This window comes from Sylvia atricapilla, chromosome 18 (genome assembly GCF_009819655.1).
Source record: "Sylvia atricapilla isolate bSylAtr1 chromosome 18, bSylAtr1.pri, whole genome shotgun sequence".
Classification (NCBI taxonomy): domain Eukaryota; kingdom Metazoa; phylum Chordata; class Aves; order Passeriformes; family Sylviidae; genus Sylvia; species Sylvia atricapilla.
Genome location: NC_089157.1, coordinates 2,728,778 through 2,754,543, shown reverse-complemented (window position 1 = coordinate 2,754,543; position 25,766 = coordinate 2,728,778). Strand labels below are relative to the sequence as shown.

The following is a 25,766-nucleotide window of genomic DNA, read 5'->3' as shown; positions in this document are numbered from 1 at the left end:
ACAGGCACGGCTCACTCCAGATGTGGGGATTTCTACAGCACAGGAGAGTCTTCTCTCCCTTGCACAAACATTTGATTCTCATCTGCCATTAGCAACGCTCTGTCCTTTCGTCAATGGCTTAATTCAGATGTGTGGGTTTGGCACCATGCTCTTTAACCAAAGTGGCTCTGATGTAACTTCATCTCCTTTTCTTGCAACTTTTTTAAAGCCAGCCACTTCCATACACACCCAGTACTTAGGAGAAGGAGGAAAACTGAATTTTCTTACATCATCTATAGGGTTTGTGCAGGGCCTAACGCATATAACTTGGCAAGAAAGAGGGATTTAATCAATAAAAGACAAGCTGCCTTCTTTTTTCATCTTTATTTAGGAAAATTTCAATCAAAATCTTTAGATACTCCAAAAACAGTGATTTAAGGTCTCTTAAACTTAGTTGTGTCAAAGAAGAAAGTCAAGTACTCAGGGTACTGCAAATATTTATTTTAGAGTTAGAATTAATCCTCCCCTTAGATACCAGTTCTTCCTACCTGATGAGGCATGTGCTACTGAAAACAGGGACTCTTTGTTCTTCTTGTTTCTTTGGTCAGCTCAGATATGTGAATGTTTTGCCAGGAATGTTCCTGTGTGGCAGCTGAGTCAGGGTACCCCAACACAGGCACTCACGGGCCCGCAGCCAGGCGGGGCTAATGAACTTTGTGCTAATGCCCTTTTGCCCCATCTGCCAAAGCTGAGCTGCTTAACTCCAGATTCAGAGACTTCCTCTTCTGACTTCTTCGTGTCATGCATTATGAATGGATCAGTATAATCCAAGTGTACCCTTTCCTTAACCACCCTTTGAAGCAAACAACAAACCTGATTCCCAGAGCTATTTTCAATCATGACACCTGGGGCAGGAATGGACAGCCCACAGTCACACACATTGACTCACATTCTTCACGTGCTTCCCTGCTCAGTGACTTTGCTGTTTGCCACAGCAAACACACCTCCTAATTTACTTTTAATATATTTGTTTCAAATGGCAGTGCAAGGACCAGCATGTATGGAGCTGCTGTCAGGATATGCTGTTTTCCCTCTGCTCCTGCCTCTCACTGAAGTATTTCCTCTGCTCCTGTATGGCTTGTTCCAGCAGGGGCACGTTTATCCCTTCCACGTAGGTCAATATTCGTGCTTTTACCACAGGTCTGGAAGTTTCTGGAGAAAGGAAAATAGACAGAGAGTTTCCTCAGGCAACATACAACTCAAGTTGGGCAAATAACCATAGCCTGAGAACTTCAGGAGACCACACTGGCTGCATGCTGCCACTGATGTGAGCAGCAGGAGCAGCTTAATTTAGTGATGTGCTTTCCCTCTGCCCTGATGGCTACAAAATGCTGGTGACTGACACTGCAATCCCCTTGTACTGGGGAACAGTGTCAGTGCCTGCCATGCAGCATCTGCCTACTTTGTGGCTGGATGCACTTTGGTTTTCCCTGTCTGAAAAGCAGCAGTGATGCATCTGAGCTCATTTCTGAATGCCCCTGTGCAGACAAGAGGGCTTAGAAGAGACTCAAAGCTGGCTACAACCAACAGTTCATTGGTGGCATTCAAGTGGCAACATGGAGCTGCAGAGAAGGGGCCAAACCTTGGTGACATAGCCTTGGTGACACAGCCACCATCTCAGCCTGCTCCCCTTCCACCCCTGCAACTCTCTCCTAGGCTGGGATGACCAAAATAACAATTTTCTAAAGGAATTTTGCAGCAGTGGCTTAGCAGGTCACTCTCTACAAGCCATGTGAAGTGTGGCTTTCCACGTGCCAGTGAGAACTTTTATGGCATGAATGTGAAAGCTTTTTATCACGTGTGGCCAAGATAACACAAAATTTCCTTCACCATCAGATCAACTCTCCACGCAAAGCGCCAAGCAGCTGGAACATAGGGCACCCCAGGAAAGGACAACAGGGTGCCTTGCATGACAGAGCCTGCCTACATTCCTCACATGTCTGAGGGCAGGGATAATAATTAGAGCCTTTCAAGGATGGCAAAGACCAAGCCAGCCACTTGCAATGAGGTATTGCTGCAATCTGTCATGTTTGGGGTGAAGACACTTGGTGTGGTGGCTGGCAGTGATGCCAGAAGGCTTTTTAGCACAGGTTTCACAAGCCCAGCAATGCTGATGAAATGCTTCTTGTTTCTAAAAAAATCTGTGCCAGAGGAGCAGATTTTCACCAAGATAAAGGTGGCTCTTCTCATGGTCAGAAGAGACAGACAGGCTGTTCCTACCTTGAATCACACACGTGGGACTGGAGGAACTGCACAAGAAGAGCCTCAGCCCAGGCTGCCTCCAGTGATTCAGGGAACCCCAAAAGAGCTGATGTACTATGAAGAGTAGCAAAGGGCACCAATTCCTGGAGCATTTACCTTGCCTGTGTTCAGCCTCTCCCAGGACTAGGTAGAAAGATCCCACTTGGGCTTGGAATGGCTCCACAAACTTGGTGTCAACATAGACTTGGTACTGAGCTGAGTTGTGCTGCATGGCGAGAACGGCTTCAGATCGGGCCAGGTCATAGCAGCATAACCTGGGAATGATCAATTTGGGAAGCTCAGTTGCGCAGAAATCAAATTACAAACCAAAGGGGGGGGTGCTCAGCCAGTGAAGGAAAGGCCTGGCCTGCAAGGAGAGCAGAGTACCCTTCTCACCTGCCAAATGTCCTGAGTGTCCTCCCCTCAGGGACGGAGCTGTTGATCTCCCACGGGAAGTAATAGACACCAGCACTCGGCAGCATCTCGCACAACGGCTGGCCTGCAGTAAAGCAAAAGGTCTGACTCCGTGCTACTCCATTACCTGACCCAAATTTTAAGTGATACTGCCCTTCAACTCCTTCCTTGCCCAGGTTCCACCATCCAGGGGGCTGCAAGAGCCTCACAGCTTCCCTGCTGAGTCCTATTTGCAGCTCAGCGCATGTGCCAAGCCCAGGGCATCCTGGCACAAAGAGGAGCTGCTTAGTCCCACACAACCCAGCAAGAACTACAGGCAGCCCACCAGGTCCTCTGGGTCTCCCCCAGGCTGTGGACAAGCTGAGAAAAGTTAAGGAAGTAGGGAGAATGGTGACCAAGCAGTTCAGAGAATGTGAGGGACTGAGATGCAGGGATAGCCACAGCTGCTCGGGTGATAGAGCACTATGCAGCAAGATTTAAGGAATGATCCCGAGCCTCTTCTCTTACTGCAGCATAAAAAGTTCTGGCAGCGTCTGATCCTGCAGCTGGAGAACAATAAATTGGATCCAAGCCAGCCTTGTTTTGTCAGAAGTCTGGTAGGGTTTAGCAGACAGGGATGAGTGAGAAGGACTAATTCCAAGAAAAGGCTCACGTGGGACCTCCTGGGAGCTCCTGCAGTGGAGCAGGGCTGGCACAGGCAAGTCAGCCACAGCACAGAGCACACAGAAAGGCAGGAATGCAAAGCAGCTTCAGCAAAGTTCTAATCCTGCCCACTCGATGTCATAGCTAGGCTCCTGGCTGTGCCCTGAAGTTTTTGGGGTTTTTCGCATAATTTTCCCTCTGATCTCCCTTGCAGGCTGCCTGTGTTTGGAGTATTTCCATGCTTCATTTTTTTTTTTTTTTTTTTTTTTTTTTTTTTTTGCCTCTCTGTTGGGGACCCCAAGAGCTGCAAAACAGCCCAGGCAGGGACTCCTGCCGCTCAGACAACTGGGTCCATTGCTGGGTGTTCAAGGACCTCCAGTACTGATTACTCAGCAGTGGGGACACTGAGCTGACACACATGCCGTAACTTTAATGCTCGGTGTCCCTTGCCCACCCGACGCATTGCTCACGAGATTGCAACCTTGCAAAATGCCCCACGGAGGACTCCGTGGGAGGCTGCCGAAAGCAAGGCGATCCTGGCTTACTCCGTCCCTGCACACACCTCTCTCCTCTGCCTGCTGCCCCGCGGTCCCATGCCAGGCTGTGGACACCCACAGCGAGCTGAAAAACCTCCCTGGCAGTGTCCCTGCTCTGGCAGGGTGGAAACACAACTCCCCGCCCTCTGCAGCTCCCTGCAACCCCGCCGCACCTAACATTTAAAATTCCGCACCTCCAGAAGGGCAAAGACCGTCCTGTACCGCTCGGGTTTTGCTCCTGAATCACACTGTGAAGCAAAGTGGATCAGCTAGGGGTGCAAGATGCTCAGTGTACATTTAATGCACTTTTTAACGTACAGAGTCATTTAGGTTGTAAAACCCATACCTCAATCACCACCCCCCCCCGTGCCCACCCAATGTGCTACCTGAAGCATGCGCCACCGCCACTGTAGGACCTTGCAGAGAAATTTACGGCAGGCTCAGCCACAAGCGCAGCCCTCCACGCACTTTCCAGATCCAGAGCACTATCCAACACCGTACTTAACGAGCGCACAAACGCAGCCCTCTAACGGCATTTAATGAGCTGTTTATTTAATTAACTCCACCATGCCGATGCTGCCCGTGCCGAGCACTCTCGCAGCGCCGCCCCATGCCCATCACAGCGCGATTCAAAGCCCCGCTCGCAGCACGACGGAAGGCGCGCTCACCGCTCCGCCATCGGCTGCCGCGGGAAGGGCGGGCACGGGGCGGGGCGCACGTGGTCAGGACCCACGTGGCGTCGCGGCGGTGACGTCACGCGGGGGCGGTGCCGGCGCAGCGGGGACGGGAAGGAACCGGGATCGGGGTTTAGATCGGGATCGGGAACGGGAACGGGCAGAGCCGCCGGCCGCCGCGATGTCGGTGAACGCGGACCTGCGGAGGGAGCGCGCCGCCGCCACCTTCCAGCCCGAGCTGCTCACCCACATCCTGGACGGCGGCCCTGAGCGCACCCGCCGCCGCAAGGAGATCGGTGAGGGGAGGGCCCGGGCCGTGGGGACCGGGAGAGACAGCCCCGGTCAGGGCTCGGAGGAGGAGAAGGATATGCGGGGATGGGAAGGGGAGAGGCTGCGTGGTGGGGGAGACCCAGGGGCACCTCCAGGGAGAGGGAGAGCGGGATACAGGGCCAGGGTAGCGGGGAGGGGAGCCTCCGGGGAGGTGAGGAACCACGGAGTTGTGAGGCGGTCGTGGGGCGGGAGAGGGTGTGGAGGAGCTTTTGTGGAGAGGGAAGACCCCGAGGAGAAGAGAAAGCTTTGAGGAGAGGGTTTGCAGGTGGAGGATCAGCGTAAAGGAAGGGGTTAGAGAGGAGCAAGAGCTACGTTAAGTCCCTGGTCCCCCTCTTCTCCCCAGAAAGGATTTAGCGTGACCCTGATAGAGCAGTGCCCTTTTACTTCTCTGTTTCCCCTTCCTCCAGAGGGTCAAAGGCAGCTTCCCATGGGCATTTCTCATGGGCTCTGTCTCCTCCTTTTTCCTTCCTCACATGCTCTTGCCCAACAGTACAAATGTCATCAGTTTGTCACCCGGCACGGCGTGGTTATGAGAGATTAATGAGCTACTTCCAGTCCCTTCCCTGGACCGGGACTGTCAGGGGATGGTGTTGTGTAACTTCGCTGCCAAAGCGGGGACACAGAAAGTCTGTGGTCTCTGGGCACCTTGTTTTCCACTTGGCACAGTGGGAACAATAACTGTGCCCTTCTGCTGGAGTTGCGAGGGGATCAGAGTTCACCGAGGGCTGCCCGAGCCTGTGAGGCTGTTGCTGAGGGGCCTGCAGGTCTTACATCAGTGAATCGCCCTCCTGCCAAGTCCAGAGTGCTTTGAACTGAAAATGGGGTTTATGGATGAAATGAGAGTGCCGGGAATTGAGCTCGCAAAGAGCTTTGATTTCTTTCGCATTTTGTTAACTTCTAATTTTGTTCTCAATTTTCTGATAACCTCTGCCTTTGAGGCAGAGCAGGTAAAGTGCTGGGTCGTTTCTCAGCCCCTGCTGAGGTTTGTGGAAACTGAGCTTGTTTTCCTCTCCTCTTCTGTCCCCAGAGGCCTTAGTTCTTAATGACCCTGACTTCCAGCACGAGGATTTGAACTTCCTGTCCCGTAGCCAACGCTATGAGCAAGCCATCAGGAAGAGCTCCTTGATGGTGATGAAGCTCAGGGAATATGGAATTGCAGATCCCGAGGAGATCTACTGGTTTAAAAGGTACCTAAAAAGATGCAGAGTTTGCTTCTTGTACGTACTTTAATCATCACCAAGGACGTTAGGGTTGTGCTTTTTCCCTGTGGTTTTTTGTTTAAAGGAAGCACAAGACTTCTCAAGTCTGGCTTCAGTGAATTTCAGATGAAACCCTGAATTCCTGAATGTTGTGTTTTCTTAGGGTTTTTTTAAACAGAAATGCAAAATTGACAATTATACTCTGTTCTTTATACGTGGTGCAGAAACTAGAAAACAGAAGTTGAAGTCAGATGTTTTCCCAAAGGAATAAAAAAATTATACTGAATTACTTTGAATATATCTGATGAGTTTTCAGCTTCTAATGAAATCTCTAAAAGCTGATTACTTCACTTTGCACTTAGACCCAATAAAGTCACATTGCAGGGATACTTGAAAATATTCCAAGATGGCTTGTAAGTTCTTGTTTATCACTGTGTGTTCTGTGTCCCTCCTTTAAGCTCCTGGTTCTACAGAGGTTCTCTGACCCAGAGGCTTTTTGTTGTATCTGACCTTTGGTTTATCTGATAATACGACCTTTGGATCAAGTTAATCAAAGTAAGAATGTCTTTACATCTGAGTTTTCATTCCTCTCAGAAAGAATTAGAGCTCAGTTCCCGATTTTGATACATTTCTCCCGCAAATTCTGTTCAACTCTTTCTGATTAAATGAAACAGAAACTGAAAGCAGAGAGGTTACACGGATCCAGAAATCTGTTGTAATCCCATGGATATAGCCTCTGGTGCATTAAATAATGAACCACAAGCCCCCTCTCACTTGTTTTGTAGAAAAGCTGTCATGGGCCCCAGGGCATGACCATTGGCACTGGAAATTGAAATCATCTTGTCCACTGTGGTTTTACTTTCAGAGAAACTGGTTTGCACTGACCTGTGTCATGAAAGTTCTCATGGAAGTAACATAAATAATTTAAAAATTACCATTGGAGGACAGTGATAATAGGGAACAAGTTCAGTGACAGTAGTGCATTATTCAAGTGCTGCACAGCCCAAGTTAATCATTAATTTTTTTCCTACACAAGGTTCATTGAAAGTGACAGGGAAGTTTCTTCATTTATTTATTTCTATGGAGAAAATTCAGCAAAGTCTATCTAGGCTATCAGATGGAAAATTTTAACGATTTTTTTGTCTTTTTGTAGCATTAATGACAATATTATATGAAAACAGACTTTTCTGAAGTAGTCAAATGAGACCTTCTAGTTTTGTCTTTCCATAAACTTGCTTTGGAGTCAGCAATTCTTAGGTGGATCAAAGTGTAATATTTCACATAGATACCAAATAGTACCTCCATATCTAACGTGACATGAATGGTCAGGTGTGACTAGTCAGAATTCACAGCCCAAAACCAACTGAAACAATGGAAAAGGCTAATTTTGTTCCAAGGTAAAATCTAATTGCAGCCATTCAGGATTTCAAAATATAATTGCAATTACTGTAGACTAACTATGTTTGCCATTTTTTACTTATTTTATGTACCATGTTCATTCTATAATGACATGTAACAGAAAGAAGAGCAGTGCATAAATTTCTTGCCTACAGGTGAAGTGTGTTTGCTCTAGGAATTGTACACTGTTAATATTCTGAAATGACTTCTTTACTATAATGTGTGGTGTTGGCAAGGGAGGATGTGGGCTTGCTGCTGCTTAAGAAATGGATGAAATGAAAGGATTATTTTTTCATCCTTTGATTTCATTTGCATTTTAACATCTGTCCCCACTTTCCCACCTTTTGAGTGTTGAATATTTTTAAAATTTGCTGAGCTGCACCCAACTGACAAAATTATGTTTATTTCTATCCCATATCCAAACATGCTAATTGGTGCTAACTGTAAGTGACTTCGTTAGTGTAAAAGCTGACCTGAAGAAAGTGTGTTTGGGCTTGTTCATTTTTCCAAACTAAAACCTGAACGGATATGGTGTTGCAACATACTTCAAATGACGCTGATGAAACAGACTGATGTCCTTGATTCAGACATCAAGTTGTATTTATTGTGATTGACATTTCTACTTATGGAAGGTTAACAATTTTGTCAGTTATCCCCAAAAGGCAGGGACAGATTTACATGTGCAGTTTTGAGGAGTTTTTCCCTGTAGCTTTCCTAAACTGCCAGAACATCTCTAGGTAGCTTTGCAAATTACTCACCAGCTTCACAGCTTGATTTATGAGTAGGTGAGGAGAAATGCTGCTTCCTTCACTGCCCTGAAGATATACTTAAACAGTTGCTGCTGCTGCCGTGACATGTCCAAGTGAATGCTCCTCCTTCCTGTTTCCAAAGGGTTTTGTTGGACTCCAAATCATAAGAGGATCTATTAAATATGCTTGATTGCTTTTTGTGTAGTAATTCTTCTATGTCCACACTGCAGTTGCAGCTGTTGTGACTACAGCTTTGAAGGCCATCAGCCTAAAAGTGCCAATATTCCAGATTTCTTGTACAGTCTAACTGCAGCAAAATGCAATTCAGCTGAATTACATTTCCCAAATGAAAAATGGGAAATGTTTCTAGTGTAGTGTTCCAACACTCTTGGAAAAGAGCGAGCTGCTCAGTTGTAATTCACCTTCAACTTTAATTAACCTTCATTGAGGAAAATGGGATTAAACAAAAAAGTGAAAAACAGTTGAGATAAACTGGGTCATGGAAGAAGAGAAGATCTGAGAGCTGCTGGTCATCAGATGATTCCTGTGTTCATGAGCATTGCATGAATGTGCATTTCCCTGTTGGAATTTGTTCTTACATCTCTAAATTAGGACCTGGAGCAGCTTTGGTCTTGTCAAAGTAGAAAAACTCTACTATGGGCCCTACTTGCCACTGCTAAGTTAATGCAAAGTGCATGAGTCTGCCTCGATCTTACTTTGATAACAGCTGGAACAGGAGTTTATTGCCATAGTAGTTGTTAGCTCTGGAGCCCAGACAGCACAGCTCAAACACAGCTCCTGCTCCTTTTCCACTGGGATGACCCTTTGTGCTCGTCTTTGAGAGAGTTACTTCAAGAACTGCACCAAGCAGAAAAGTTTGCACACAGACAGACGAATGTAAAGTAAATGCCCCCGTTCTGTGACCCAGTTCTGCAGCCTGAGAATGGCTTTGCAGCTGTTCCTGTAGCTTTGGAGCCTCTGAACACAGACTTTGCTTCTGTTGTCCTCTGTGCACTTCGAGGCAGTGACACACCTGTCACGTAAGTGCCTTTTATTGTGTGGGTGGCACTGGTTGCTGCAAAATGTGGGAAGATCTATATTGCAAAAGTACATGTTACTACACAGCCTTCTCCCAGAAGTGGATTTGGAGCTGCAGCCTCATTGTGACACTGGTCGTTGTTGCAAGGCTGACCTCAGAGCGGCTGATCATTGATTAGATGGTAACTGCCACCATCAGTCTTGATGGAGCAGAGTATTTGAACAGTTACACACTGCAGCCTTTGGGGAACAGCCAATCCATGTGCTGGGAGTGCTGAAATTGTGGTGGGCAGCAGTAAGAGTTCAGAGAAAGAAAAAGAAGGGAAGAAAACCTGTTGTTCCTCCCTTCACAGCTGGTACTTCTTCTGTTTGCCCTGTGTCTTGAGGAGAACAGGATTCTCTCTCACTGTCATTCAAGCTGTTAGAAGGCACATTAAGGAAATCCTAAATCTTCAGTGTGGAGTACACAGAGATGAACAGTTACTGCTGTAATTTAATTTTCATCTTAGTTAATGCAAGAAGCTGTTAGAATGCTGCACGATTGGCTACTGAAACATCATGACCTTCTGATACAGGGGTGTGTTAAAGCATCCCCTTGCAAATTGTCTGTTGTCCTCCTCCTGTCAGAGAGGGTGATAGTTAATCAGGAGATATCTGGCACTTGTGATTAAACTTCCTCATAGGCAATGAAAGTTGCTGGTGTGACCTTTCAGAAGATTTCTGGGATTTTTTCCTCGAGCATTACCTTCAAAGAAGCAGTGTCTGACCTGATTTTTCTGACAGCAAAGCATGGGCTGCACATTTTTCTCAAGTTCTTTCAATGACTGGTGAAAATAGGCAAAGACCCATTCAAGCTCTTCCTAAGCTGCCCTGAAACTTTGTTTCAAAGTCAGCACTCCTTTTCTCCCTGTAGATTTGTCCTTTTTGGGTCCAAGGAGTAGGTGCACAATAATTGCGTTGTAGGCAGTGAGGAAGAAAAGGGTGTTGCTGTTGCTCTATAGATCCTGGGCTAAAATAATGACCCACTTAGGAAACCACAAGAGTGGTGAAAAGTTCTGTCTTGCTGTCCTTGCAGCACTTTTTAATCCTTGGTCACCCCAAAAGCATCAGCTTTGGTAACATGTGCTGCTGTAGGCAAGAATTTTCTGGTGAAAGAACTGTGTGGCTCGATTCCAGGAACTTGAGACTCTGTACCTGCACCCACACCAGCTTAAAGCACAGTGAGATTATAATTATCTAAATAAATATCTAAATTTTAAATTTTAAAAAATCTAAAAATCTAATAGCACCAGCATTAAATTACAATAGTTTTGGTCCTGGAAAAATCGATGGCTCATTTAGTCTTGTTCATTTAAAATGTGCAGTTCAGTGGTGCTTTGTCTCTCACTCTAAGGCTGGTTTTCACAGCCTGCACAGGACCTGCTGATGAATTATCAATTATTTACTCTCTGCATGGAGCAAAATCCCAGTCACAAATGCTGCTGTAATTGACAAGCTGTGTGCAGAACACTCCCTTCTCTGGTACTTATGCAGAGGGTTCATTTTTTCCTCCTCTGTCTTAGAACTTAGATGGAATAAACATTTGTCTACAGTAGAAGATGAAGAAACTGTTCAAGCTGCAGACGGGAGATGTTTTAATTGAGAATGTACTTTTCCTGCCATTGTGGCTACTAGCTAATTAGTTTTCTTTCATGAAATAACTTCTGCTTTGGTCAAGCGCACCTAAAATATCTGATTTTTTTTCCATTCTCTCCAGCACTAGACTGTAATGGTAATTTTAACTGAAGGTGAGTTCCAGATCTCACAACTGATAGAAGCAGCTGCAGATAGAAGCTGTTCCAAAAAGAACTCAGTCACCAAAGAAACTTTTTCATTTTTAATACATATTTCTTCTAACTAATAATGCCCTAATTGTAGGCTACGAGCATCAGTGGGATTTATTCCCACAATGCCTGAGAGATGGGAGAGAAAATAATTTGGTTTTCATGTCCTTAGTTTCAAGTTCTTCATGAACCTTTGTAGAATCATATTTTTTTTCCAGTTACATGGCAACAGCAGGATTGATGGGGTGAAGAAGATGCCTGGAAGAAACGTCTGTTTCCCAATTAGCATTGCTTCTGATGCCTCCACATTTGGAGGTTGCTTGTGGGACCAAAAAAAAAAAAAAATAGTTGAATGAAGCAAAACAGATGATTTATCTTATACTCCAGTTGAAGAAAAGCCTTTCAGGTTCATGGTAACAGTAAGACTGAGATCCAGATCCCTCTATTTCTCTCCTGTAGAACATGCTTGGGCAATTTTCCTGAACCTTTGGGTCTCCACTTCAGCATGTTTCACAAAACCATAGAGACCCAAACGACTGCTGCTCAGAAGGAGAAGTGGCTGCCCCTGGTCCGTGGAGTCAAGATAATTGGCACCTACGCCCAAACCGAAATGGGACATGGTTAGTTGCCTTCAGGGATCAATGGGTAACCTCTTTTCTCTAACTCCAGTGGGTAAATTGTTAATGTTCCCTGGGTCAATCTAAAGGGGGAAAGGTAAAATTCCTCAGGTAATGGTTTGATGTCTGTAGCCAGACAGCTGCCTCATTTCACATCCTGACAATCCCAGGATTCCTTTTCCAGAATGCACCTCTTAGCTGATCTCTGCATTGGTAGTTGTTACCTTTGTTCAGAAATGAGGAAGTTGTTCTAAGCCCTGAGAGGGAATTTAGTTGGAACATGTCAGTGAACAGTACTGTGGTTTTTACTTTTGTCTGATTTTGGGGCATGTATGCCAGAGCCCTCAGTGCACAGCTGGCCTGCAGAAACAGGTCAGGAGCATTCCTATAGGAGCAGTGGAGCAAAATTGTGAGTCTTGGGTTGAAAGTCAGGTATGCTTTGCCCCAGGCACTTCTCTTCCAGATGCTGCTCTACTGCAGCTGTACAGCTTCCTGGAAAGGTCTTGTTTACAAAGAAAAAAAAACCATCTTATCCCTGCTGTTGTTGAAAGCAATCTTCACTCCTTCAAATGGAAAAACATTTAATGGATCAAATAACAGTCTTTTAGCCCAGAACCTGGAATTACAGCTGTTAAATACCAGCAAGAAGAGTTTACAAACAAGGACTCCAGTGCCTGTGCTGGCATCTGAAGTGGAAAAGCCTGAGGTGTACAAGTCTGGACACTGCTGGATGGCAATGCCAGTTATCTGGTTGTTCAGTTACAGCTGCGAAAACATTTGTAGAAGACTCAGTGGAAGAAATCCTGTCTTCTGTCCTCCTCAACAAACCCAGCTCAACACCAGAAGCTGGGAGATAACTGGATGGCAACAATCAGTGCCTGCTGGCCTTATTTGCTTTCTCACACCAGCTGCTTGAAATCAGTCACATTCACACTGCAGTGATTGGTTTTACTTTTGATTTCACATGACATCATTGCACTTTCTTGCCTGGTGATGGTTGATTTCCTTATAGATCTCATGTTGTTTCATGGTTAAATTGTTATTTTGATGCTAAATGGAGCTAAAACAGTGAAGCAGATAAACTTTCTATGCTGAATAATTAAAATGCAAACATTTGGCGTTTCTGCTGTGAATGTTGAGTGTCTGATATTTCATCAATGAAGCTGCTGCAGTAATTGTCACTGAACTTTGCTTAATTTAATCCTGATGTTTAAAATCTGGTGATGGGGAAACAGACCTTTGGATTATTGAATTGAACTTTGGCCTGAATGAGTAGTTACTCAGTTTTATCTTGGTGACTACATGCGTGACAGCCTGTGTTGATTTTAACCTGTTTCATAGTGAAGAAGTCTCTCTCTTAAAAAAACAAACAAAAAAACCCCAACAACAACAAATAGCACAGGGCTGAAAATGAAACAAGAAGGAGCAGTGAAAAAGTGAAAATACTGTGCTGTTTCTATCTGGTTTTTAACTACTGCTGGTAAATAAGGAATTTTTTTTCTCACTCTTGGCTGTCAGCTGTGTGCTTCTCACCAGTACTGAACTCACTTAGAATCTGGTATTCCTGGTAGGCCAACAGTTCCCTGTTGGGCTCAGTCACTGTGTAGTCAGAAAGCTTAGAAAACCTTGCTACTGGATTTATTAGATAGTTGAATTTGTTTGGAGGAGTCTGAGAATATCAAACAACAATTCTTGGGAAGCCCTAGGAACAGAACTAGTTCATATTAATGTGTATTCGGAGAACACAAGGATGCATTGTTCTCACTTTGCTAAGAATGCCAGATGAGTTTGAGCCAAGCTCAGACCAATGCTTTTTCCATGATGCATATCATTTAAATATATCTTTATATTCCTGTTAAAGTCCAATTAAATTTATTTCATATATAAATGAGTCAGATGGAGATACTGGTCTTCAATCTATTCCCACTATTGTAATACTCAAAGCTGTCAATACTTTAAGGTTTAATAATGAATTAATGCATTGTATCGAAAAACTTAATAGACCACTTAATTACCTCACAGTGATGTTTGTCAGAACATGGAGAAAAAGTAATTCTAATGAAAGATGTTTAATTGGAGATAATTTGTGCTGGTGATTTACAGATTGAAAAATGTTGGCTTTCTTCCCAAGTTGTTCATGTTCACAACTTTGACTTACAGGTACAGAGCACTGTCCTTTTAAGAAAGTTCTTTAAAATAGAAGCTGAAGGGAGTTGGTTTGAAATGCCATGTACACTAATTGTGTCTGACATTCAATTTTAAAAAATTAGAGTAAATAGTGCAGCCAGTTAGGATTTGCCTTTTTTAAAAAAAGAAAGTCCACTGAAGACCTAACTTGTTTAGCTGGATAAACTGGGATTTCTACCAGGTTCTACTTTCAAAATATGGGGGAAAAAAATAAAAAGATGGACTTCCTATACTTGGTTGAAAGCACACTGTGTTCAGCCACATCACCTCTCCAACAAACTGACATTCTCAGCTGACTGCCTCAGCCCACTGAACTTAGGGATGTTCTAATGTTCAAACCAGAAGGTCTGGTTCATCTTTTGGTTTGGATTCATTTTGGATTCATCCTTGTATTTTTTAGTCAATCATAGTGCATCAAAAATAGGGGAATGTTGCAGATGCTTTTTCTGCATGATACAAAGAAATGCACTGCAGTGTGTTTATTTCAAAGTGAGTGCAATTTCTTATTACTCAGGCCTGAGAAAAGGACAGTGCTCTGGCTCTCTAATATACACTCGCTGAATTCCAATTGACACATGAATCATTTTTTTTTTCTTTTTGTCTCTTCCTGAATCTCCACCATGAATCCTCACGCTTGCTTCCCACCCATAACATTCCCTTCATGCTCCCATCCCATGACAATTCTTCACAGCTTTGTTCACCGTGGACGGCCTGAACCTCTGGACCTTCACCTGGGCATGTTCCTCCCCACTCTTCTCACCCAGGCCACCCCAGAGCAGCAGGATCGCTTCTTCATGCCTGCCTGGAACCTGGAGATCATTGGCACTTATGCCCAGACTGAAATGGGCCATGGTACAGTACATTCAGTAAATGCTCTTTCTAAGAATGGCTTTGTGTACAGAGGATTCCCGTGCCTGGCATGAACAGTGTGTGTGTATCCCACAGTTTCACATGTGCAGCTGTGTTTGTAGGGAAATGTGGACAGCCTCTGAAAGGGTTAATAAAGCATTATGCCATGTGCTGCTTCCCTCTCTTCCTCAGAAGGGAGGGTTTGATGTCTGTAGCTCTATAAATGAGCACCTGGATGCTCCATGTGCCATTCATGTATCGTTGCTGACCATCACTGGTGCTGTCAGTTAGGTGGCATTTGTCCATTTCACATTTGCTGTTCTTTCCAGTTTGAGTTCTGCTTTGCTCTGATTAATGTTCAGTGTAAAGACAGAAGGACAGAGCTTTGAGGTAGTCAAAGAGATGCCAAAAAATTTAAAGTTGGCTGTTCACATCAGGATTAACCTTCGATCAGATGGTAACTTGGTTCCAACGCTTATGGTTTGTGGGGAACTTTTCCCCCTTACTTCACTCCCTTGTGTTCTTTTTAACTGACCATGAAACATGTTGGGCTTTTTGAGTTCTCTGTCTCAAGTTGACTTTGTTTTTTGTTGCTATTCCTTTGCTTTCAATCTTTGAAATGGATTTTGATAACTCCAACAGTATTGTGATTGCAACACTTCTAATTCAAATTTCAAAGGGAGGATATTCTGCCTTGGGAAACTTTAATTTTGGTCATCTCAGAGTTGCAGATGAGAATTATTTTCTAAAAATGAGCAGGACTCACCTTGGTGTTGAAGGGAAATGTAGAAGCTGTGTGAAGCATAAAGTAGCTGCAAGTCTGAGGAGAATCTCTTGGAACTAGTGAGGTTTGAAGATCCTTTGCCAGCAGAGTAAGTCGGTGTTGAGCTGCCTGTGGAAGTCTGCCATTATCTCCATGCTTTGGAAACATGGTTGCTGCAAAGTGATCTCCTTTTTCCTGTTGGAGCTCTTGTCCTGCCCTGTCAGTCCAGACTCTCAGGAGTGTTCACAGCTTGTCTAGTTTAAGCAAGTAAGCCTGGTGATTTGGGGAGTTTTTAAGGCATTCAGGGGCAATGCCACTGCCCTGAGACAGGTGTGTGGGAAATGAAGCATTGGGGGCAGAAGACAAAGACTGTTCCTGGAATTACCTCCATCGTTTTGCAGTCTCTTTACCTACATGAGTACCTGGCATACATGTGCCATTATTTGCTGTCTTGGTCCTATGGATGATCTCTTCTGGGAGATCAGCTCCATCAAGTGAGGAGAATGTTGGCTTGATGAGGGAATGAAGAGGTGATGGGCACTGTTTATTTTGGGTTTTATGTCTTGTGGCTGAGAACTGGATGGTTTTGTTTTGCAATTTAATCAGATTGCATTTTAGTGAAATTCAGGTGAGTGTGTTCCTGGGGAACATTTTAACTGAGAAAGGGCTTCTGGTGTGTGATAGCAAAAGGGTGTCAGATTGGAGGTGCTTGGAAAACTAGTCTTAGACCACTGGGGAAAAATATCAGTATGTTTTCTGAGAATTCCAGTTCCAGAATGTGGTCTGGCTCTCGCTTGTTCGTTTTTAATGTATTGATATTTAGCTTTATATATATATATATATATATAACCTAAAAGCAAAGTTAAAATTTAAACATTACTACTGGAGTTCCACTTTCCATTGTCCAGTTCTGTCCTAGTCATTGTTTTGTGACTGACTTCCTGCCAAAACAATGTTTTTTGTTGTTTCCAGGGACTCATCTTCGGGGCCTGGAAACTACAGCCACTTACGACCCCTCTACACAGGAGTTCATCCTCAACAGCCCCACTGTCACCTCCATTAAGTGGTGGCCAGGTGGACGTAAGTGTGTCCCAATCTGGGAGTTGTATGGAAAAACTCAGGGAGGTGATGCCATGTGTGTTGTATCTACAGAGTGATGACTGAAAGTTGATCCAAAGAGTTGGCTGAAAGCCAGTCACTCTTGCATAACAAGCAGACTTATCAAAACCTGCTAAACATTGTGTGCTCTGGACTGTTGCTCAGAATCATTCACACTGTGGATTTGGTGTAATTTTTGATAGCTTGTATCAAATTATTTATAATTCCTTCAGCTTCATTGGCAGGTGTGCCAAAGACTTGGTATTTTATAGTCAAGAAAATTGTGTTGTGCAACTTCCATTGAGCAACACTTTGTCATAGAGCTGTATGACTGGGGTGACATCCCGTGGGGTCAGTCTGGGTTTCTGGTGAGGTTATGATGTGATGAGGTTATCTCAGAAGAAAGATTGTGTGTGTGTGTAACTGTGTCTGACTGTTTCTGTGCTGACTCCTGCTCCCGTTGCAGTTGGGAAGACGTCAAACCACGCCATCGTTCTGGCTCAGCTCTACACCCAGGGCCAGTGCAAAGGCCTGCACGCCTTCATTGTCCCCATCCGGCAGCTGGGCACACATGAACCTCTGCCAGGTACAAACTCACACTCAGGGAATACCTTAAATCTGTTTCTCTCTGGCTGTATACAGCTGCTGTGTCTTGTTGAAGTCCACATCTTATTTCATTAGCTGAATTCAGCTGGTAGATCATGGGGCTTAAATGAGTCCTTCTTATGACTGAACTACCACTAAATCATCTTTCCTACCGGGCCTTCAATGCAAAGTTTAGTTTCTGATTTGATTCTGCCCCTGTGCAGTTTAGTTTGGGATTTGGGTCTGCTCCAGTGTCTCCCAGCTGGGCATTCCATGAGCAGCACATCCTGCTTTCTGAAAGTGGAAGAAGGGCTTTCATCACTCTTGAGCTGGATGAATTTTAGAGACAGCTCCTGCAGTGAGTGGATAGTAGGGATGCATGGAAATTATGGAGATTTCCATGTTTTGAAGTGCAGTTCTTGTGGTTTAACTCATCAGGCAGCTAAACACACACAGCCACTCCCTCCACACAGTGGGATAGGGGAAAGAATTGTGAAAAAGGTAAAATTGTAGGCTGAGATAAAGACAATTTAATAGAACAGAAAAGGAAGGGAAATCAATAACAGCAACAACAATAAGAATAACAATAACAGTAGTAGAATTTGCAGAGGTAGTGATCACAGTGTGATTGCTCAGCACCAGCTGACTGATGCCCAGCCAGTCCCTGGCCAGGGGGCTATCATCCCCCCCAGCTGGCTTCACCCAGTCTTATTGTTCAGCATGATGGCACATGGTGGGGAATATCCCTTTGTCCAGCTGGGATCAGCTGTCCTGGCTGTGTCCCCTGCCAGCTTCTTGTGTCCCCCCAGCCTCCTCCTCACTGTCAGGGCAGTGTGGAAATTGTAAAGTCCTTGTCCTGATGCAAGTGCTACTCAGCAACAGCTGAACCATCAGTGTGTTATCAACATTGTTCTCTTGCTAAATCCAGAACACAGCACTGTACCAGCCACTGGGAAGATAGTTTCACTCTATCCCAGCCAAAACCAGGACACCGCTTTTCCATCAAAGAGATTCAGGTCTCTGTTAACTCTTAATCACAACACTGCCAGGACTTGCTGGAAAACTAAACAATCTCCTTATTGGAAGAGGCTTGAGCCTCTTGTGTGGTGTTTAGTTCCTATTTCTTAATGCAAATGGCTTTGTCTGTGGCAGGTATTACAGTGGGTGACATTGGCCCCAAATTTGGCTATGATGAAATGGATAATGGCTACCTGAAAATGGACAACTTCCGAATTCCTCGGGAAAACATGCTGATGAAATATGCCCAGGTAAAGCAGTGAGTTTCAGCATCTGCTGTTAGAAGTGGGCACACTGAGTGCTCCTGTGAGGTTGAGTACTGCACCAAAAGGATTCTGGGTGGCTTGTAAATGCTGCTTGATGAGTTTAGAGAGTGAACATGTAAAAGGGAGGAAACTTCACAAATCAACAGCCTGTATTTTTTTTTTTAATCTTTTATTTTTTGGCAGGTTGAACCAGATGGCACCTATGTGAAACCAGTCAGTGACAAGCTGACCTACGGGACCATGGTGTTCATCCGTTCCCTCATCGTGGGTGACTCTGCTCGCTCACTGTCCCGGGCCTGCACCATCGCCATCCGCTACAGCGCTGTCAGACACCAGTCTGAGCTGAAGCCAGGGTGAGTGCAGGGACACCCAGAGCAGCCTAAACTGCTGAGGGAAAATTCTGAAGTACTGGGAGGAATGGGGGCTGTGGCTGATACTTGCTTTGGCACTTGGTATGGTTTCAAAACACTGTTTGTCCTGGGGAGCACATAATCTTTCATTCTTGGAATGTCCTCTCCAGCCAGAGGCTTTTGCTGGATGGTCTTAGAGAGTCTGGCTTGATATGGATGGTGAACATACTTAGTGTAGGGATAAGTGGGATTTCTGCAGCAGTTTGCTACCGCTGACATGCGAATTCATCTGTATTTTGCTCTAGGGAACCAGAACCCCAGATCCTGGATTATCAGACCCAGCAATACAAACTGTTTCCTCTGCTGGCAACAGCATACGCCTTCCATTTTGTGGGAGCCTACATAAAGGACACTTACCACCGTATCAGTGGGGACATCAGCACAGGGGACCTCAGTGAGCTGCCAGAGGTACTGTGTCCTCTGGAAACCAGAGTGTTAGTTGAATTTGTGTGAGGCTTTTTTACAGCATGGAAAAAGAGGCATTGACCCTTTTTGGCTTTCACTCATGAGATGTCTTCTACTTCTGTAGTTTCAGAAGCCCCCAAGTCCAGTATGTGCTGGTGACATTTATTTGTTCTATTTATTTAGCACTTTATAAAAAAGTGTAATGCACGGAGTAATGGACAGTGCAAAAGCTACTAGGAGAATATTTTTATTCAAAAGGTGCATTTCCAGGAATTATGGAGTACTATTTGGGAGTCATGACTGGTCTTGTGCTTGTGCTGTAATTTCTTAATTGTTTTTCCGAGTGCCATGGGTAGAACAGGTGTATTGATCAAAGTATCAGTATTATACTGAGGGTTTGGGGTTGTAGAATGTTAATTTTCTGTTAGGATTTGTGACAAAGGGCAGTTGAAAACAGTCTTGTACATAAAATGTAAAGGGGCAGAAGGAACAGTGTACTTAAAAGAAGTCTTCATGTACAAGGGCTTTCATATAAATATTTGGCTCAGGAAAGAGTTCCTTCAAGAAAAACAAGGCCCTGTGGAACAGCGCAAGAATGATGTTGACTCTGCTTCTTTTTTTCTGGGAGTTGCAGTCCTTAACATGTATGTGTACAAGCTAAGACTGGAAAATAACCCTGTCTTTGCTGTTGCCCCTCAGCTGCATGCCCTGACAGCAGGGCTGAAGGCGTTCACCTCCTGGACTGCCAATGCTGGCATTGAGGAATGTCGCATGGCCTGTGGCGGGCATGGCTACTCCCGCTGCAGTGGCATCCCTGACATCTATGTCACCTTCACCCCGTCCTGCACCTACGAGGGGGAGAACACGGTCATGATGCTGCAGACTGCCAGGTATGGGAGCTCTGCACAGGGGTGTTCCAGCCTGTCCTCATGAGCCTTGTGTCTGAAGTTGGTACCAAAAGGGTTAATTCAATTTCTGCTGTGTCTGTGTAACTTTGAGCAGAGAAAACGGGGCAGGCAGAATCTGCTATCCCAGCAAGGACAGTTGGAAGATAAGGGGGAGACATCTGGCTTAAGGAATGCAGCTACAGCCAAAACAAGGACTGAATCTGGGAACTTGGGGAGGGTTTTATGGTAATGAGTGAATTATAATATGCCTGTAGTGCCTGTTCGTAAGCACCATGCTTGTAAAAAGTCACATGCACACAAGAGGAGTTACACCCATGCAACCAGGCACCTGTAATAAATAATGCCCTTCTTAACACTAAATTGGTGTTAAGGAATCTTTTATTTGACTGGTTTGCAGTGAATATGGTGACAAAGTGATGGGGAGAAGTGTCTGTATTGCCATGTCATGTTTCTGTCCCCTACCCCATTTTCAACACGTAATTGTGTGCCTACAGGTGTTCTTTCTGGCCTGAGCCTCAGTGAGATTACTTTTGTCCATTCAGACAACTCATGAGTAAGAGCTACCATCTGTGGTCCCTACTTTCAGGTTCCTTATGAAAAGCTATTCCCAGGTGACCTCTGGACAGAAAGTCACTGGCATGGTGTCCTACCTGAATGACCTCTCCAGGCAGCGCATCCAGCCCCAGCACGTGGCTGCCAGGACTGTCACCATGAGGATCAATGACCCCACCAGCTTGGTAGAGGCCTACAAGTCCCGTGCTGCTCGGTGAGCTCCCACTGACTGGGCTGAGCCAAGTAAAACTGGGTGAGGTGGTGGTGATGTACTGCCCTGTTTGTGCTGGATTCTCGAGGTGTGGCTGGCAAAGCTTTGATCCGTGTGTTGCTTTCAGGAAGTGACACACTGGGTTGGGGTCAGGGTTAAGTGCTTTGAGGCTGCAGGAGGCTGCTCACAGGCTGCTCATAGCCTGATTACTCTGCTCCCTATTCCTTTGGGATGTATCTTTTTCTTATTTTTGTGTAAATCATATTCAAACTTACAAATACCAAACTACTCAGAAGTCTTTGTGGAGAGAAACAATCCTGATATTAAAGTTCATTGTGAGGGAAGTGGGATAGTAGAACAGATACCTACTCAGGAGTAGGTATTGAAGCACCATGTGTGCTGTCAGAATTCCTCTTACTCCTCTGTAGCTGCATTGTAGCTACAGCAGTGATTATTGGTGTTTTAGAGGCACAACTTGTCACTCCAGTCACTATCCTCACTCATGGCACATGAGAAGAATTCTGAGCTCATGTGCCATGATTTGACATGTGTATGAATTCGGTGTATGTCATCCTGTTAATGTGGTGTTATTATGTAAACTGGTTTTTTTTCGTCATATGAATCAGGCTTGTAGAATCTGCAGCGAAGAATCTTCAAGCTGAGCTGAACCACAGGAAGAGCAAAGAGGATGCCTGGAACAGGACTTCTGTTGATCTCGTGCGGGCATCAGAGGTCAGTGACGTGCCTGCTAAAGAAACGTGCTGTGAGAGCTCCTCATCTCTGTGTGGCCCTGACTGACCCTCTCTGGTTTCTGCAGGCCCACTGTCACTATGTGATAGTGAAGCTGTTCACAGCCAAGCTGGCCGAGGTCAGTGACGCCGCCGTCCACGCGGTGCTGACCGACCTGTGCCTCCTGTACGCCCTGTTCGGCATCAGCAGGAACGCCGGCGATTTCCTGCAGGTTGGTGTCTTCATCCAGCTCTCCAAGTCTCTGAAGCCATGCTCACTGCCTGCAAATGTGCTTTAAATGCCACGCTTTATGGATGTTATAGGTGGAAATTCTTGGCTGTTGGCTGCCAGAGATTCATTAGCAGTGTTTGTCTGCCCGAAGGCTCTTGTTGGGTTTCCCTTGTGATAAATGGAAACCTGGCATGTGCCAAAGTTTAGCTCAAATGGTTTCCAGTTGGTGACCAGCTGCTGTGTGTTAAAAAGCAAGGAATTAATAAAGGAGCAGTGGTTAGACGTGCTCCGCAAGTAATACCGCTTAAAGAGGATCTTGTGCTCCAAATTCTAACCCATCCTTCAATGAATGGCTATACATTGTCAGGCATTGCTTTTGTTCTCTTCATTCTGTCAGTTTGAGAATGTATTTGTGCAGCAGTGTTTTGTTTGCTCTTCAGGCAGACATGGCATGCTTTGTCTTCCCATTTTTCTCTTTGCTGCTTACTAAAGATTTCCGTGAAGCCAGGCACAGTTTAATATCGTTATATGCATATTCTCCAAGAAAGCTTGCTGCTGCAGTTAACTTACAGATACTCACAGAATGAGTATCCCACCCAGGATTAATAGCTGGGCAGTATGGAGGGCTGTGCTAGCATCTCCCTCAGCTTGTGCATTGTGGAAAATTGCCAATTTAATTACTTAGTGAAGAAAAAAAACCCTTGGTGTTTTATGAACTGCTGCATTTTTGTGTGTGGGAAATCTGACCTATGTGAGATGTTAAGGAAGGGAGGGATTTGTGACTTGTGTAATCCTTGTTTCCCCTCTCAAGGCAGGTGTCTTGACTAGTGCCCAAATAACCCAAGTGAACCAGCACGTGAAGGAGCTCCTGGCTGTCATTCGTCCCAATGCAGTGGCACTGGTGGACTCCTTTGACTTCCATGATGTCCATCTGGGATCTGTGCTCGGCCGCTATGATGGCAACGTCTACGAGAACATGTTTGAGTGGGCAAAGAAATCCCCACTGAACAAAACACAGGTAAAGAAACCTCTTTTTCTCAGATGACCAGAGTAATAACTCAGTTTAGGGTTGTTAATTATGCTCCAGTGATCTCAGCAGGTAATTGCAGAAGAGGGGAGACAAGTCACAAGTACTAATGGACCAAAACTAACAACCTTCTTTCAGTTTGCTCTCAATAGTTTCTCTCCCAGGTGTGCCTTGCGTTCATCCCTGTGGGATCTCTTGAGCTTCTCAATTGAGGGAAGAAATGGTGCATTCCACAGAGAAACAACTGAGTTATCTCAGTGAATTCAAAAGCAATTATCACTTGCTCTTGATTCTGCTTAGTGACAGTAGCTGTGGAAGCCTTGCCCATTTTCTGGCAAATCTTCCAGTCTTCGGGCAGTAGCAGTGAGTGGAGGAAAAGATAAATTGCTCCCCTGTAGCACTTAGGTGTCAGATGTTGTATATCTGGCCTAGGACTGGAGCTGCAGCTGAGCTAAAATAAACTGAAGTGTCCCTGCTCCATTGGCCAGAATGGAAAATCCTGTCTCCTGGTGCCTTTATTTGATGAGGGCAGACTCTTATCTCCTGCAATGGGCTGCCAGAGACTGCAGCTGGAGTTAAATCCCACCACAGCTTGCTCAGTGTTCTGTACTTCTGAAGTCAGTGGGGCTTCATTACAGCCCCTTAGGAAACCTGTGCCAGTTTTCTTGTAATTAAGATGCCAAACAATTGCATGGATATAAATCTCGTATTTCTTTCTTGAAAGAAAGATAGTGGGCAGGCTGTTTTTCATATTCTCATGGTTTGTATTATGTAGATCCTGAAATACAGAAGTTATCTGGCTTCTTAAATCTATCTAGTTCTTAAATCTTCAAAGTGCCTCTGATTCAAATTTAATTAGTATAAAAAACACTGCAAGATGTGAGGAGGTAAAACTGTTTCAAAGATCAAACCTGACCTTGTAACCACTGTCTTGTTGTCTTGCAGGTCCATGAATCTTTCCACAAACACCTGAAGCCAATGCAAGCCAAGCTGTGAAGCCTGCAGGTTTTTTAAAATGCACTCTTGTCCTGCCCTGAAAATTGGGTGTTTGGATCCTTCCTTCAGGCACCTAAATCAAACCATTGAATCCTGTAGCTGTAGGACAGTGAATAATTGTAGCCTTTCTTTCCTCTTTTAAATGGAGGAGGTGTTTGGGAAGAGTGCATAGGGATTGATGCCTGTTTTTAAAGTGCAATTATAATGGTAAAATTAACCTTTTAAAAATCTGGGAAAGCTTTATGGATTTATACAAGGATTGCTTTTGTGAAGCTGCTAACTAGAGAGAAGTTCCTGTCAGCTGGAAAAGGTGGCAGGACTTTACTACAACGTAGTTGACAGCCCTCAGGCACTAGCTTCTGGTGAGCAGTTATGTCCTCCCCTCAAAAAAAGCATCAGTGTCTTGATTTCTTTTTTTTTTTTTTTTTTTTTTTAAGATTAGCCCCACCTCTCTCCTCATTTGGCAAATGTTTTGCTGTGTGAAGACTCCTGCAGAGCTCTGTGCATGTGAGTCTGCGTGTGGCACGTTTTCCTGATGGGTCTGGGAAGTAAATACCCGTCCTCTGGAGCTCTGCTTCAGGCATCTTTCCAGAAGAAATCCTCGTGTTTCCTTTGTTTTCCTTCTTTCAGTGCCCTGCACAAACTCCTTTTCCCTTTGTGCCAGCTCTTGGTTAATAGAAGGTCAAAGGAGTACACAGTGATGCTGCTCTGAGGATAAAAAGCAACTCGTAGTAATCAGCTGGGTGCTGATGACAAATGTTCTGCCCCTCTTTTCACTATTAGCATTTTCTAGCACTATCTCAAAGCACTTTACAAATGTTACTTATGTTGATTTGTTGAGGGAAAAAACACACATAGTGACAAAAACTGCAAATTTGATCTGGAATGATGAAGCCAGTATTGGAGGGCAGAAATCGGCTGACCAGCATCCTCAGGTCTTCTGTTTTTTTCTGGGATGTTGTCCTGGTTTTTTAAAGGTATTGGTCAAGAAAACGACAATCCCAAGTGAAGTGTCCAGATTTTTTTTTCCTACCCATGCATTTCCAAGGAGCTTTCTCTGATTTGCTTAATTTTCTTTTGATATCGACTTGGGCCTTGCACGGTGCTGTCTGATTGAACAGAAGAGTTTAGCTTGGAAGAGAACATCCTGCTGCCCAGGCAAATCAGTGCAACAACTACAACCAAGCAAAATCATTGCTGCTTTTCCACACCAGTAACTCTGTCCAGTAACCATAAAACCTCTTCACACTAGAGAAGGGCAACTCTGAGCTTAAAATGGCAAAAAGCTTCACCATAAACCCAAATCCTGCAGTTCTGAAGCAACACCAGAGAAGCTGCTTCTCTGCAGCTTTGGTCTCTGTTAGTCTCTAATTTTGAATCTGTTTTCTGGCACTAACAATGATCAGACACAACGTTTGGCTCCATGGACAGTAGCTGAACAGAAAGAAATGTTTAATTTTAAATAAACTAATCAAACTTGTCTTTTGACTGCTGAGTGTTTCAGGTCCCATGGAAGTTCGGGATGCCAGAGGAGGCTGAGGGCTCTGCCTTCCCTGTGTCCAGTGGAACAGGCTGCTGGCCTAGGGAGGGGGGATGGAGGAGGAGCAGGTTTAAAATGTGCTAATGAGAACAGCAATAGCTGCATACAGATCTAATAAATTACAAAAATGTGTTTTCAGACAAAATGTCTCTCTTTTCACGCACTGCCTTCAGTGGATCCCGTATAAAGTAATGGGGGGAGTAGAATGCAGTATTCAGAAGACCTCAAATTAGTTGGATTTTGGTGTGTTTATACAGTGTGACCTCCCTGGCTCTGCTCTGCAGTGTTGAAG

General features: G+C 44.8%; 2 protein-coding genes across 5 annotated transcripts; one reads left to right on the top strand and one right to left on the bottom strand.

Moving 5' to 3' along the window:
* Window positions 1-344: 344 nt before the first annotated feature.
* Window positions 345-4,565, bottom strand: TEN1 (TEN1 subunit of CST complex). Of its 2 annotated transcripts, none has more exons than XM_066332021.1 (4): window positions 4,541-4,565; window positions 2,677-2,779; window positions 2,398-2,555; window positions 345-1,191 (listed from the first exon to the last, which is right to left on the bottom strand). In XM_066332021.1, exons 2-4 carry the CDS (start codon window positions 2,760-2,762, stop codon window positions 1,052-1,054), a joined length of 384 nt encoding a protein of 127 aa, XP_066188118.1. In that variant the 5' UTR covers window positions 2,763-2,779; window positions 4,541-4,565; the 3' UTR covers window positions 345-1,051. The 2 variants fall into 2 exon arrangements, with proteins under 2 accessions (XP_066188118.1, XP_066188117.1); XM_066332020.1 differs by lacking the exon at window positions 4,541-4,565 and adding an exon at window positions 4,259-4,532.
* Window positions 4,566-4,675: 110 nt separating this feature from the next.
* Window positions 4,676-25,415, top strand: ACOX1 (acyl-CoA oxidase 1). Of its 3 annotated transcripts, none has more exons than XM_066332018.1 (14): window positions 4,676-4,842; window positions 5,904-6,063; window positions 11,543-11,703; window positions 16,472-16,579; window positions 17,064-17,183; window positions 18,335-18,450; window positions 18,649-18,818; window positions 19,121-19,283; window positions 19,980-20,170; window positions 20,775-20,954; window positions 21,578-21,683; window positions 21,769-21,912; window positions 22,723-22,929; window positions 23,884-25,415. In XM_066332018.1, the coding sequence occupies exons 1-14, from the start codon at window positions 4,728-4,730 to the stop codon at window positions 23,932-23,934; spliced, it is 1,992 nt and encodes a 663-aa protein (XP_066188115.1). In that variant the 5' UTR covers window positions 4,676-4,727; the 3' UTR covers window positions 23,935-25,415. The 3 variants fall into 3 exon arrangements, with proteins under 3 accessions (XP_066188115.1, XP_066188114.1, XP_066188116.1); XM_066332017.1 differs by lacking the exon at window positions 11,543-11,703 and adding an exon at window positions 14,579-14,739 and having other exon boundaries at window positions 4,677-4,842; XM_066332019.1 differs by lacking the exons at window positions 4,676-4,842; window positions 5,904-6,063 and adding an exon at window positions 14,579-14,739 and having other exon boundaries at window positions 11,585-11,703.
* Window positions 25,416-25,766: the final 351 nt, after the last annotated feature.